At 33.5% G+C, this 14961-nt stretch overlaps 1 protein-coding gene and 1 pseudogene across 1 annotated transcript; one reads left to right on the top strand and one right to left on the bottom strand.

Annotated features, from left to right (window-relative positions):
• Positions 1-3514: 3514 nt before the first annotated feature.
• Positions 3515-6547, top strand: LOC140919090 (uncharacterized). Its single transcript, XM_073364610.1, has 2 exons — positions 3515-3953; positions 6417-6547. The coding sequence occupies exons 1-2, from the start codon at positions 3515-3517 to the stop codon at positions 6545-6547; spliced, it is 570 nt and encodes a 189-aa protein (XP_073220711.1).
• Positions 6548-8978: 2431 nt separating this feature from the next.
• LOC101512388 (uncharacterized) lies at positions 8979-10955 on the bottom strand (annotated as a pseudogene).
• Between the last annotated feature and the right edge of the window lie 4006 nt (positions 10956-14961).

Consider the following 14961-nt stretch of genomic DNA (forward strand, 5'->3'; position numbering starts at 1 on the left):
CTTACCTTATGCGCTTTCTTTCTTAACACCCCTAAATGCGCACGAGAAATAGCTCATGAGGCAATGATGAATTCAACACCGATAGATATTGGAATTTACGACTTAGAAAATTATTTTGAGAGTGTACGAATGACAAATAGGTGTGACAGTAAGAGGTCTGATGGAAAAGTATGAACATAATAGCTATTTACGTTGCAATATTACCATTGATTTCTTGTCTAAAATTGAAGTGCACTTAATTTCAAAATTATGCTACCAATAAATGTCATTTCTTTAATTTTATTAGGTTGTTGCAAAACCAATTGAAATCATATGTATTTATGTGTATGAGTTAATTAGGATTAACTAATAGAGTTCACCATATATTGCATGGTGTCACACCACCCATTTTAATTAAGTAAATAAATTAGAGGGTGTCACATCACCTCTTTAATTTTTTATCTAATAATTACGAAACCAAAAACTGCATAAAATTATTTATGTAGATAATTAAAATAAAATTATAATTTTAGTTTAACAGAGAGTAATACATGAGATACAAAAAGGATAATAGTCTTTTTGTTGTCCTCTCTTAATTGCACAAAAAATACTCATAATTAAATTTATAATCTTCCTTTAAAAAATAAATTAAAGATGTTAAAAATGTGTTAGTGCACATTATGCCAAGAAAACACCATGAATTATCCTAAAATCTTGTCATAAAGGAGAGTAAAAGAATGAGTCAAGTCACTATATTTTTTTATAGGGTGGATCAAAAATATTTTCAAAACACTTATACGGGTTGAGTTTCACTAAATCTATAATATCTCATAAAGTGAATGCTTACTTGGTCGCAAATAAAATTAACAAACAATATAACTTTTGTAAATTCTAATTTAAGGAAATAATTCAACTAATATTTTATATACTAAAATAAATCAAGCAAAACAAGAATATCACTCACACATAACAAAATAAAACAAACATATCTAACACATCAATTTCATGATTATCAAAACTAATCAAATAAAAAAATGCACAATAGTCCATACAGGAAATAATCACATCATAAATCATCCCCATGTAATTGCCACCCCAACACAATTAAATAAAAATGAAGATTATAATTATTCAGGTAGAATAGAGTGTGATAAAATTTAATTTAATTTATTTACACATAGAATAATTATTTATTTAATAATAACAATTACTAAAAGGACACATATATAATATATATAATTTTTTTGAGGTGTTACAGAAACCAAGAATGTTCTGAAAAACATGATTGTTCAGAACAAACCAATAACGTTCTTGGTATTAAAAGATTGTGTAATTCAAGTATAGCATTAGTTGTATGTGATAACTAACTAACTAACTAATCACTTAATTAGTTAGTTAATTAGAGTACAATTAGAATGAATAGTAATTACATGTATAAATAGTACACTCCATTCATTCAATAATAATAAGTCCTACAATTCATATTGAAGCAATAGCTTGAAAGTTAACAATTGGTATCTAGAGCTTGGTTGCGAGAACCAAATCAGATTGATAAACACGAGTGAAGTGTGAGGATTCAAACATGAGTGAAGTGAGGATGAGTTCAAGTGCAAAGGATGGAAATTTTCCAGTCTATATGCCACATTTTGATGGAAAAGATTGGGATAAATGGAGAATGCAAATTTGAGCTCTATTTGGTTTCCAAGAAGTGTTAGAAATCATAGAAAAAGGTTTTGAGGTACTAGGAGTTAATCCAACAAAGGAGCAGAAGTCAAATTTTAAAGAAAACAAGAAGAAAGATTGTAAAGCCGTTTTCATTCTTCATCAATGCCTTGACACAACCAAATTTGACAAGATATCTGATGCAAGAAGTACCAAAGAAGTCTGAGACATTTTGGAGATGTGTTATTTTGGAGGAACCAAGGTCAAGAAAGTGAAGTTGCAGACCCTACAAAGATAATATGAATTGCTGCAAATGGAGGAACAAGAGAAGGTGTCTGATCTGGTCTCAAGATTGAGGAGCATTACAAATAGGGATGGGGATAGGCTAGGCCGTCCGTCAAGGGCCTATGGCCTGACCTACTTATGGCCTGACCTATTTAATTTTAAGGCTAGGCTCATGCTATTTTAAAAGTCTATTTATTTAAATAGGTCAGAATCAGGCTTATAAAAAAACCTATTAGGTCTGGCAGACCGACCTATATATATTTTATTATTTATTAATATTATTTTTTACTATTATATTAATAATAATATTTCCTATTTTAAATTATATCAATTAGGAAATCACTCAGTAGTCATTCCATATTCGGTAGTCGTTCCATATTTGGTAGTTGTTTCATATTCGGTAGTCATTCAATTAGTCAATCACTCAGTGGTCGTTCCGTATTTGTTTGAGAGGTAATAATGGGTGCGTTTGTTTCAGAAGAAAAAAAAATCTATTTTTTGAAATCAAAATTATTTTTTAGGGTTTAAAGGATGTTTGTTTCAGATTTTTAAAAAATTATTTTGTTAGAAAAATTCTTTTTTGTTTAATATATATAGATATGTACATTGATATTGGTATGTGGAGAGCATCATGTGGTATGATTAGAACATTTAAATGTTTTAATGTGAACAAGACTTTTAAATAGGTTTCCAAGCCAGACCAGACTTTTAAAAAGGTCAGGCTGAAAAAAAAGCCTTTGATAGGCCATAGGCCAGGCTTAGGCCTAAAAAATTAATTGTAGGCCAGACTCAGGCCTTTCAAAGCCTGGCCTGGCCTGGGCTATTCCCACCCCTAATCACAAATCAAATGGTTGGCTGTGGGGAGATGCTTACGGAGCAGAAGTTGTGTGAAAAGATAATGAGGTCCTTGTGTCCCATGTTTGACTATATTGTATGTGCCATAGAAGAGTCTAAAGACATTTCCACATTGAGTCTTGAAGAATTGTAGGCTACTTTAGAAGCATGAGAATTGAACATTGATGAAAAAAGTGGAGTTAAAACAGGAGATTAGGCACTGGCAGCACAAGCCAACAAGAAAGGAGACCAGAAAAATAAATGGTAGAAGAATAAATTCAAAAACCTGGATGATATGTCTGAATCTTCATTAAAGTTGGGCAATGCAAGTAATAAATAAAAAGGAAGATCAAATAACTTTGACAAAAAGAAGGTGCAATGTTACAATTGTGAGAGGTTTGAACATTTTGCTGATGAATGATGGGCTGACAAAGGAGGAAAACAGACGAATAAGAAGAAAGAAGAATATGAAACTTGTGGTGCTCAAGAAGATGACTAAGATTTATACACAGTCTTGTTAATGGCTAACAAAAACGAAGAACATTCTTCGTCCCATTTCTGATTTCTTGATATTAGTTGTTCTAATCACATGACAAGTCACAAAGAATGACTGGTGAATCTTGATACATCAAGAAGGAGCAAGATCAGGTTTGCTGATGATAGAATCTTGGAAAATGAGGGAGCTTGCAACATGGTGACCAATAGAAGAAATGGAAAGACAATAGTGATTGAAAATGTATTGTATGTTCCTTGAATGAAAAGCAATTTGCTGAGCATTGGGCAATTGATTCAGAAAGGATTTTCGGTGATCATGAAGGATGATGCTTTAAAGATGTATGATGGGCAGAAGAAGATGATACTAAAGGCTCATTTTTCAAAGAACATAACTTTTGTTATCAACATACAAGCTACAAATATTCAATGTTTGAAGGTAGTAAGCTCAATTGATGAAAACATGTTGTGGCATTCAAGATTTGGCTATCCCAACTTCAGAAGCTTGCAGCAGCTAGAAGCCAAGAAGATAGTGAGTGGAATTCCTATTATTGATGTTCCTGGAAAGATGTGTGAAATGTGTATGGCAAAAAAACAATCAACGAACTCATTCAAATCACAAGTGCGAGCAAGAGCAAAGAAATATCTTGAAGTGATTCATAGTGACATTTATGGGTCATTTAAGGTTCCCTCATTAGGAGGTAATAAGTATTTCATAACTTTTGTTGATGAATTAAGTAGAATGCTATGAATTTATTTGAAAAAAACCAAAGATGAAGCATTGGAGGTATTCAATAACTTCAAGATGAAAGTGGAGAAGTTGTAAAGGTGCTAAGGACATATGGAAGATAAGAGTATACATCACATGAATTCAAGGAACTTTGTGTCAAGAATGGAATTGAACATGAGGTAACAACTTCTTACACACCTCAACACAATAGCCTGGCTGAAACGAGAAACAAAACCATCTTAAACATGACTATAAGAATGATAAAAGAGATGGGATTGCCACAAAAGTTCCGGGGAGATACTGCATCAAATGCTGCCTATATTCTTAATAGATGTCCAAAAAATAAACTGACAAAGAAGGCACCAGAGTGGAAGGAAGCTAGCAATAGGGTATTTGAGAATATTTGGTGATCCATGTTTAAAACATGTACTAGACCAGAGGAGAAGAAAGTTGTAAGAAAAAAGTGTGTTGAGACAAAATCTCAATTTAATGTTTTGATGAAAACAAACAAAAAGTTAATTAAGAATTCTAATTATGATTGTAAGTGTTTTGATATTTAACATGTGTTTTTGAGTATGTTAAAACAAGATAGGTATCAAACATCACAAATCAGATCAAAGAAAGCAGTTCTGGAAAATGAAGATTGATCTTGAAGCAGTTCTGGAAAACGCAGATTGATCTTGAAGCAGTTCTGGAAAACGCAGATTGATCTTGAAGCAGTTCTGGAAAACGAAGATTGATTTTGAAGCAGTTCTGGAAAACGAAGATTGATTTTGAAGCAGTTCTGGAAAACGAAGATTGATTTTGAAGCAGTTCTGGAAAACGAAGATTGATTTTGAAGCAGTTCTGGAAAACGAAGATTGATCTTGAAGCAGTTCTGGAAAACGCAGATTGATCTTGAAGCAGTTCTGGAAAACGCAGATTGATCTTGAAGCAGTTCTGGAAAACGCAGATTGATCTTGAAGCAGTTCTGGAAAACGCAGATTGATCTTGAAGCAGTTCTGGAAAACGCAGATTGATCTTGAAGCAGTTCTGGAAAACGCAGATTGATCTTGAAGCAGTTCTGGAAAACGCAGATTGATCTTGAAGCAGTTCTGGAAAACGCAGATTGATCTTGAAGCAGTTCTGGAAAACGCAGATTGATCTTGAAGCAGTTCTGGAAAAACGCAGATTGATCTTGAAGCAGTTCTGGAAAACGCAGATTGATCTTGAAGCAGTTCTGGAAAACGCAGATTGATCTTGAAGCAGTTCTGGAAAACAAACATCAATCCTGGAAATAATTTTCATCCTATACTCTCATATAATCAACAAAAGATCCATCCAAGTCATATATATTCCAGAATTTGAAGAATCAAAGGCATGCTTCAATAAAGGCATATTACAAAGATCATTCTTCTTGAAAAGCAAATGCAAGTACAAGACTACAAGTAGCAAAGTACACTACTGATTTGAACTATTCTAAAGCCTGCACACGTAACAGAAAAGCATGTACTCAAGGCTGACATACTGACACAAATCACAGAAGTACAAGGCTAGTTCATCACAAACCAGAAGATCAATCTTGGATCGATCTTCTGATGCAGCTCATCAATCTTGCTTTTGGCAGAATTTATCCAACAACTCTTTTATGACAGCTGGTCCCTTTCCAACGGCCACATGAGTTGTCTAAGCCTTCTTGGAGTCTATAAATGCAGCTGCAAGTTGAAGAACAAAACACAACAATCAGCACCAAGCAAAAGATCAATCTTTTTGATCATACTCAAGTGTCTCAAAATCTTTCTTATAGTTTGATGTTTTGTTTTAATCTTTGTGTTGTAATCATTTACAACTGAGGTCTATTTACAGAATATATTTCTCAAACAAGAGTTGAGTAAATATCAAGATTCTAAATAGTCTCAAATCCATCACTTTGTAACTCAAGGTTGTTTTGTCAAATCTTGAGTAAATTGTAAAAATCCTTTCATGTTTTGAAAGGTAACTTGTTAAAGCCTTTCCAAAACAGTAAGGTAGAATTGAAGAAATCCTTTATAGGTAGAAGGGTAGGAATTGTGTAAAGATCAAGATTGATCCATGAAAACCAAGAACGATCTTGGTTTGAACACTTAGTGAAAAATCTCACGGTTGTGAGGACTGGACGTAACCCGGATTGGGTGAACCAGGATATATCCTTGTATGATCTCTCTATCTCTATCTCTATTTATTTTATGCGTTACAATCAAATCATATTTTGATAAAATTGATTTTACTGTTTTTAAAGCAAACCAAGATTGATCTTCAACAAAACCAAGATCGATCTTCATCACTGTCAAGATCAGTCTTGGATTGTGATCTTATTTTTAAAACAAAATTTTTAAAAGGGGCAATTATAATTCAAACCCCCCTTCCTTATAATTGATATTTTTTTACCTTCAAAGTGAAGCAATGATACTTGTAGGATATCATCCAACTGAGGCATACAAGCTCTATGATCATGTTAGAGACAAGGTGGTAGGAGTAAAGATGTGGAAATCACTTAGCAAGAGAGTTGGGACTGGAAGCAATAGGCTATCAGTGACCTACACCTGAAACAAAAGACTAGCAGCCAACATTGGAACTGGGAATAGGAGACCAACAACTCAAGCCATCCCATACAAATACCTTTGCAAGAGCAGCATGATCATTAGATCAGTGGAGACTGGGATGAAGAAAGAGTGGAGTCAAGAGGAAAATTAGATTATCATTACTAAATTCGAGGCAAAGACACAATTTCAACAACCATGGGATTTGACTATCGTCTTCGATCAACCGTCAAACCTCACTTTGTGGACTTCTTGCTATCAAGAAAGTGGCATAAGCATATGAGGCTAAATCATTGACCCAGTGAGTTTAATTTTAAATTGAGAAGTATAATTAATGTAAATGAAAGTATTTGCTCCTTGTCATCATTTATTTAGATAAGATATATAATGTCATAATCAATTTTTTAAACAAAACTTTGATACAATGTTCAACTTCAATTTAAAATTTGAGAAACTAGACTTAAATGTTGGAGAGACACTGGTGGAGATTGTTGTAGATATTGATGGGTGGTTTTAAGTAGTGAAATAGAGGGACCAAAATTGTGAGTCATGCGGATACGACTTGTGTGAAGTCACAAGCTAATGCAGTCAAGCCTTTCGACAAATTTGAGACTGTTCGATTAAGATAGAATAGTTCAGATTTCAATCTCAGTATTTTATATTAAATAAAAAAATTTGTCTTAAATTTAAACCGTCTAATCTTGATCAGACAATCAAAAAGTGCTTACTACAACTAGTCCAACAACGCTTAATACAAATTCAAGAAAATCATAGCCAAATTTCAAGTGGGCCTCAACCAAATTATTCATTCCATAAAATGTGTTTTCCAAAATCATATTAGTTTACAAACTCTCAAACTACATTCTCATATCTCTTCTATTAAATGTATATAATCTTGTAAAATTTAATGGGTAATTCATTACTGCACACCATCCTTCGTGGAAAATAATAAAACTAATTTGTAAAAAACATGTCTTTTTTTTTTCATACACGTTGGAGCCATCAATATGTAACATAGTAACATAGTAACTTCAACTTCCAATCTCAAAATTTGAATAAACTTTCAACAAATTGAGTCATACTGTCTTTGTTTCATATCACAGACTAAGTATATGTAAAATCTGGTATATACAGTAATGCAATAGGCTAAGAATAATGAACAAATTTGATATTGTGAATAACAATCTCTCTGTAAAATCAACCAATAATTGTAAGAAAACTAACACAACCTCCAGGAATTAGAGAGACTAGTCTCTCTCAACCAAACCAACAAAAAATTACGGAATGAGAATTTGTTTTCCCATCGAGCCTTTTTCTATTTAAAGATACAAAAACAGAGCAAGTATCCACATAGAATAGAAGGTTAAATTATTTTTTTGGATTAACATAAATTGAACTCAAAATTCAAAATGACTTACAAGCACATAACTTTTGAAACATGCACCTAAAAGGAATTCCATTTTGGACCAACTAGACCGCAAAAAGAACGGGATGCTACTTCAACAATATTGTTTGACAAGGCCATATTTCTTGTAATCCAAATCAATGCAATACATCGTCTTCAATCCTTTTCTCTAGTTTTTTCTTCCAAATCACAGTTCATTCAACTCTAATGATATCCTCAAATTGTTTTTTTCTCGAAAAATAACGAAACCCATAAATTTAAGGATAAGTGTTGGTGTTTGTGTCGGTGCTTCATAAGTATCCCTCATTCTTTGACAATAGGCTTACTATTTGAATGTGTAGAGAAGGACTTTTTGAATGTACCACATAATTTACCTCTACTGTTAGTTCATTATCTCACAACAAGCTAAGACAATACTCACTGGTCGTGCCAATTTGGTATCCCAAACTTGGTGCCCTAGCTTGGGAGTAACACATCATGTGACTCTAATAATCAGATGTAATGTAACGGTTACCAATATAGTTTGATGAACAAAAGTATCAATTAATGGATAATGAAGTCATATTGATGTAATAGCTCAGAGGCACTTACTCCAACATATGCTAATGGAAAGATAAGAATGAGTCAGACGGAAGAGTAGAACATTTTGGAACAGGATAAGCTTATAATCAAAGCTAATAAACAAAACTGAAACAATTTAAATAGCAAGTAACACAAGCGCTGAAAAACAGAATTAAAATTATAAGTAACATATAGAAACAAAACAGTATTATGAGCATTCCCATAAATAAAGACTCATCAAGGAATTATTACCAAGACATGAGTCCCATGTACGGGGCTTAAATGCTCAATTTAATAATAAGGGGACTTGATGGGATAACAGAAATTTCACATTTATATAATAAAATAATAGGTATTACATCCATATTCATTTTAAATTACTGAATAAGTATATATGCACGTCAGATTACAATGCTACTACCATCTAACCAAAAAATTCCCCATTTTGGTGTATGCCAAAAAGAATATGAAATATAGAAATAATACGATGAATTGAATTTCATGAGGTACTTATTACTGCCAAGATAAAGTCCACAATTCACTTAACTTGAGAAGTTACTCTCCCCTCTATTTTCACAGAGGAAGATGCATCATTGCCCGTCTACTCTAAAATTAACAAGAGTGATTACATGTTGAAAAAAACAATGTATAACTAGAAAGTATGTTACCAAGTTTTACTCTTATAGTAGACCTTTAACAATCATTTCACTTAGAAGGTTCTTCGCCTTATCTCTCTCACCTTTTTGAAAAAGATAATTGACAATTGTTTCATAACTTACATCATCAGGAATGCAACCACTGTCTTCCATTCTTGATAACAAGGCAAGTGCTTCATCAAACAAGCCCTCCTTACAAAGCCCATTTATCATAGCATTATAAGTCCAAACAGTTAGATGATAGCCTCTAGACAAAAGCTCCTGAAAAATCACTTGTGCGTTCTTAAGCCTTCCACCTTTGCATAGTCCATCAATCAATATATTGTATGTGAAAATATCTGGCTGGATACCTTGGTCTGTCATTTTCTTAACCAATGCAATTGCCTGGTCAAGATGATTCTTTTTGCACAAAGCATGTAATAGAGAATTATAAGTGATTACATTAAGCTGCAGACCTATACGATGCATCTCATCAACAAGTTCCCACGCATAAGAGTTTTTCCCCGATTTACACAAACCATCAATGAGGGTACTATAAGTTACCACATCAGGAACAATCATCTTGTTATGCATTTCTTTAAACAAGTTCATGGCTTCGTCCACCATTTTATTCTTGCACAATCCATTAATAATGATACTGTAGCACCAAACATTTGGCCCCACTCCCTTGTGCACCATAGTGTTGAATATTTTTACGGCCTTGTTCACTTGATTAACTAAGCAATACCCATTCATCAAAGCACTATACGTTACAACATTCGGTTTTACACCATCTTTTATCATTATAGCCAACACATTCATAGCTTCTTTGACCTTTGCTTCCTTGCATAAGGAATCAACCAATATATTAAAAGTATAATCATTTGGGTTGACGTTTTTCAATACCATTTCATGGAACAAGCCAAATGCTTGTTTCAATTGACCAACAATACAAAATCCATATATTAGATTATTGAAAGTGATAACATTAGGAGAAATTCTCTTTGCAATCATCTCAACTTACAACTCGTAGGCATCGTTTATAGATTTATCTTTACACAAACTATCAATGATAGTGCTATACGTTTCCACATCAGCATTGGTTGATTTCTGGTTAATTCGTCTCAGCCATTGCAGGGCTGGTCTTGTTTCCCCCATTTTACACAACCCATTGATCAAGATTCCATAACTAACTTGATCCAACTGAAATCCCTTTGCCACCACATGATCATGAAAGTGAAGAGCTTCCTGGACTTTACCGTTAAGGCATAGACCATTCATAAGAGTATTCAAGGTTATGATATCTCCGTGAAATCCCATCTTGAGAATCTTTCCCAATATAGAAAATGAAAAATTCATTTGACCTAAGTGGCAGTAACAATTAATCAAGATATTAAAAGTAAAAATATCAGGCATAATTCCATTGAATTCCAATAGGTGAGAAAGAGAAATAGCAGTGGGATAATGCTTCATCTTAACAAAAGAAGTTAAAATTCTGTTGAATTCAACAATGGATGGGGTAGGATTTATACTGAGCATGCGATGTAATGAGGAAACAGCATGATTAACATCAAATTCGTTGTAATTGAAAGGAGAATGAGAAGAGAATGAAAGAAGGAAAGTGTTTGAAGAAGAAATTGGAAGAAAATTGGGAATGGAAGAAAGAGAGAAAGCATACCTTGTTAGGGTTAATAACTTTGAAACTGAAACGGAGAGAGACAACAGCATTGTTGCCGAAAGCTGTGAAGTTCTCAGCGGCACATTAACGTGTTAGGGTTAATGACAGGATACAGAAGCTGTGAAGTTCTAATTTATTTGTTTTTTGGTTTTATGTATAGCTGTGGAGTCATAGGTTTTTTTTAGATGAATTTCTATGCGGAAATATTTTATTCACATATCATAATTTTTACAATTTTGCTATCCACACTCCATTAGGGCTGGACAAACGGGCAGGTACGGGCGGTTTCGGGTCCAAATTCTAGATCCGGCCCAAACCGCGGGCGATGCTCTAAAGCCCATTTCCGTCCATTTAAACTTAGGGTTTGTGCGGGTCTCGGGTTATGCGGATTTTCGGGTGGGTAAATTCGGAGAATTGGCTTTTGTACCCCCATTTAAACTTATACCCCCAATTTGTTAAAAATCCAATTTTATCCTTAAAAAATTCATTCACGTGAGCAGTTAAAAAAAATTACTCTAAAATCTGAACCTTGTTGAAATTTCCGGTAAGTCACATTTTGCAACAAAATTTCCGGTAGTTATAATTGTTACCGGAAATTTGGTCAATGAAATTTCTGGTAGTTGTATTTTCAATACCGGAAATTTCAAATTTCCGGAAGCTACCGGAAATTTCAAATTTCCGGAAGCTACCGGAAATTTCAAAAATTTTGAAAAATCCGGTAGTCATTTTTTGTTCACCGGAAATTTGGTTTTTTGAAATTTCCGGTAGTTAATCCGGAAATTTCAAAAATCCGGTACTTAATTTTTTTTTTTGAATATGTTTTTAATTTGTTTGTTATTTTATTTGAATTGTTTTTTTGAACTAGGGATGGAAAACACACAACCAGTATTTATAGATTTAACTGAAGCATTTACAACTGATCAAATTTTTGAGTCACGAGAAGCTGTCATGTCATGGGCAAGAGAGATAGGTCGACAAAATCGAGTAGCAGTTACCATTACTCGATCAGACTTAGAGACTGGAAAGAGAGGAAGAAAGTCAAAATTAATTCTTGGTTGTGATAGAGGTGGACAATATAAGTCAAATAAAAATGAGACAGGTACTTCAACTAAAAAGTGTGGATGTCCGTTTAAACTTAAATTGAGACCACTGAAAAATGATGAAAGATGGATTATTAGTTTAATCTGTGGACTTCACAACCATGAGTTAGTAGCTACTTTTGAGAATAATGCATTTATGGGACGCTTAACAGAAGAAGATAAGAAACATGTTGACGAGTTGACAAAGTATCACGTTGCACCGAGACATATCTTGTCATCTTTGAGAGATCGAGATACGGAGAATGTGACTAGTATCTATCAAATTTACAAGCGACGAAGTACATACAGGAAGAATTTGATGGGACCTAGAACTGATATGCAACACTTGTTGAAGTTACTTGAAGCTGAGAAATATACTTGTTGGAGTAGGACTCATGAGGACTCCAACGTTGTGAGGGATATGTTTTGGACGCACACAGATTCCATAACTTTGCTTAACATGTTCCCTCTTGTATTGATCATGGATAGCACCTACAAAACCAACAAGTATAGGTTACCGTTGTTTGAAATTGTTGGTGTAACTTCAACTTGGTTGACATTTAATGTTGCATTTGCTTATATGGATTCTGAACGTCAAGACAACTTTTGGTGGGCATTGGAGAAGTTAAAAGAGTTGTTTTTTTCAAACACGCCATTTCCTCAGGTGATTGTGACTGACAGAGAACTGGCTTTAATGAATGCAATTAAAGTTGTATTTCCATCTTCAACAAATTTACTTTGCCAACTTCATATTAACAAAAATGTTGGAGCCAAATGCAAACAGTATATATTAAAGAAAGACATGCAAGAACCCATTCTTGAGTTGTGGAGGAAAATTGTTTATTGTTCTGAAGAGAAGGAGTACGAGGAACTTTTGCAAGTATTTGAGCAAGCATGTGTCGATAATATTATTTTCTTTGACTACGTCAGAGACACATGGTTGAATCCTCATAAGGAAAGATTTGTTGAAGCATGGACCAATCGAGTATTGCATCTAGGAAATACTACGACTAATAGGTATGTCATTAAAATTTCACATTTTGTATGATATATGATATATGATTTATGCATGATATATGATCATTACTTCACATTTTGTATTTTTTTTGTTTAAATATTAGGGTTGAGTCTGCTCATTGGTCATTGAAGAGATTTTTGGAACACAGTAAAGGAGATTTTTGTAAGGCATGGAATGGTATGAATGACATGTTGAAGTTTCAAATTATTAAGATCAAAGGTTCATTTGAGATAAGTAAAGGTCGCAAAGAGCATATACACAACAATCCATTCTTTGAGAAATTGACTTGGGTGGTATCCAAGAAAGCCTTAGGTGATATTGTTGAAGAATACAAGAGAGTCAGTTATGTCGGTAACGACAAAGATGTGTGTTGTTGTATACTTAGAAAGACTCATGGATTACCTTGTGCATGTGAGTTAGCACGATACAAGATGAAAGGTGTTCCAATCCCATTAGATGTTGTTCATATACATTGGAGGAAATTAACCTTGAATAGTGATCAAGAGAATGAACAGTTGACAAATGATTCAGAGTTGGACATTACACACTACGCGAAAAAACGGATTTTACAGCGCTTTTTCAAAAAAATAAGCGCTGTGGAAACCGGCGCTGTAAATGATACAACAGCGCTTTTAAAAAAGCGCTATAAAACATGTAAATACAACGCGCGCTTGTTATGCACATTTTACAGCGCTTTCTCACAAAAGCGCTGTAATATGCCCACCCATAATTTCATATATGGGTGTGCATATTACAGCGCTTTCTCACAAAAGCGCTGTAATATGCCCACCCATAATTTCATATATGGGTGTGCATATTACAGCGCTTTCTCACAAAAGCGCTGTAATATGCCCACCCATAATTTCATATTATGGGTCTGCATTTTACAGCGCTTTCTCAAAAAAGCGCTGTAAAACGCCCACACATAATTTCATATTATGGGTCTACATTTTACAGCGCTTTTCTTGTACATTTTACAGCGCTTTCTCACGAAAGCGCTGTAAAAGGTGCACCATTAAAGCGCTTTAGAACAACATTTTACAGCGCTTTTTAAAAAAAGCGCTGTAAAATGTGTGTTTTTTTTTTTAAACGCTGTAAATTAATTATTTGAAATGAAAAGCGCTTTTTAGCTTTTTATGGCATTTTTTTAAAAAAGCGCTGTCTTTTATCTTTGTATCCAAAATTATTTTTGATCCAAAATCACTTCACAATCAGTAGAACAGAACATATTATAGACAATCAGTAGAACATAACATATTATAGACAATCAGTTCACACAATCAGTAGAACAGAAATCAGAACTCTGTAACTTTATTAACATATATGTAACTCTGTAATTTACAACCTAAGTAACTACATTCAGATACATATATACAACCTAATTTACAACCTAATTACCTACATTCAGATACGTATATATATATAACCTAATTTACAACCTAAACTACATTCAGATCCATTATATAATAACTAACAGATCCATTATATGCATATATTGTGTCCTATGATCATTTACATATAATAACTAACAGAATATACATTATATGCACTAGCTACCATATAATATTCAGATCCCTTGCCCAGCAGCAAGCTATTTCCCAGAAAATCAAATAATTTTCATGTCAAGCACGTACTGACACCATTCTTCCTTTAATTACATCAGATCTTCCTCAGAATATGATGGACTGGAATTGGCAAAGTACTGCAATATAAAAATTGAACATATTATATTAAGTTAGTATCAAATATATAGATAATTTATATATGAAAATCATATAATGCAAATACCGTACCGTTTCTGGGATAATAGTTTTATTCTTCTCAACAATCTCCTTCATGAATCTCAATATGTAGTACCCACAGTCGATGTTATTTGTTTGACGAGGGCACTTTATTGAGATCCATGTAATGTTATTAGACTTCTGCTTCGACACTTTAGCACCTCTTTGAGCTCGATAAACTTTTAAGGCACTATCGAATGAATAAATGTGATTATTAGAGCATGAATATATATATATATATATATATATATATATATATATATA

This window comes from Cicer arietinum, chromosome 8 (assembly GCF_000331145.2).
Source record: "Cicer arietinum cultivar CDC Frontier isolate Library 1 chromosome 8, Cicar.CDCFrontier_v2.0, whole genome shotgun sequence".
NCBI lineage: Eukaryota > Viridiplantae > Streptophyta > Magnoliopsida > Fabales > Fabaceae > Cicer > Cicer arietinum.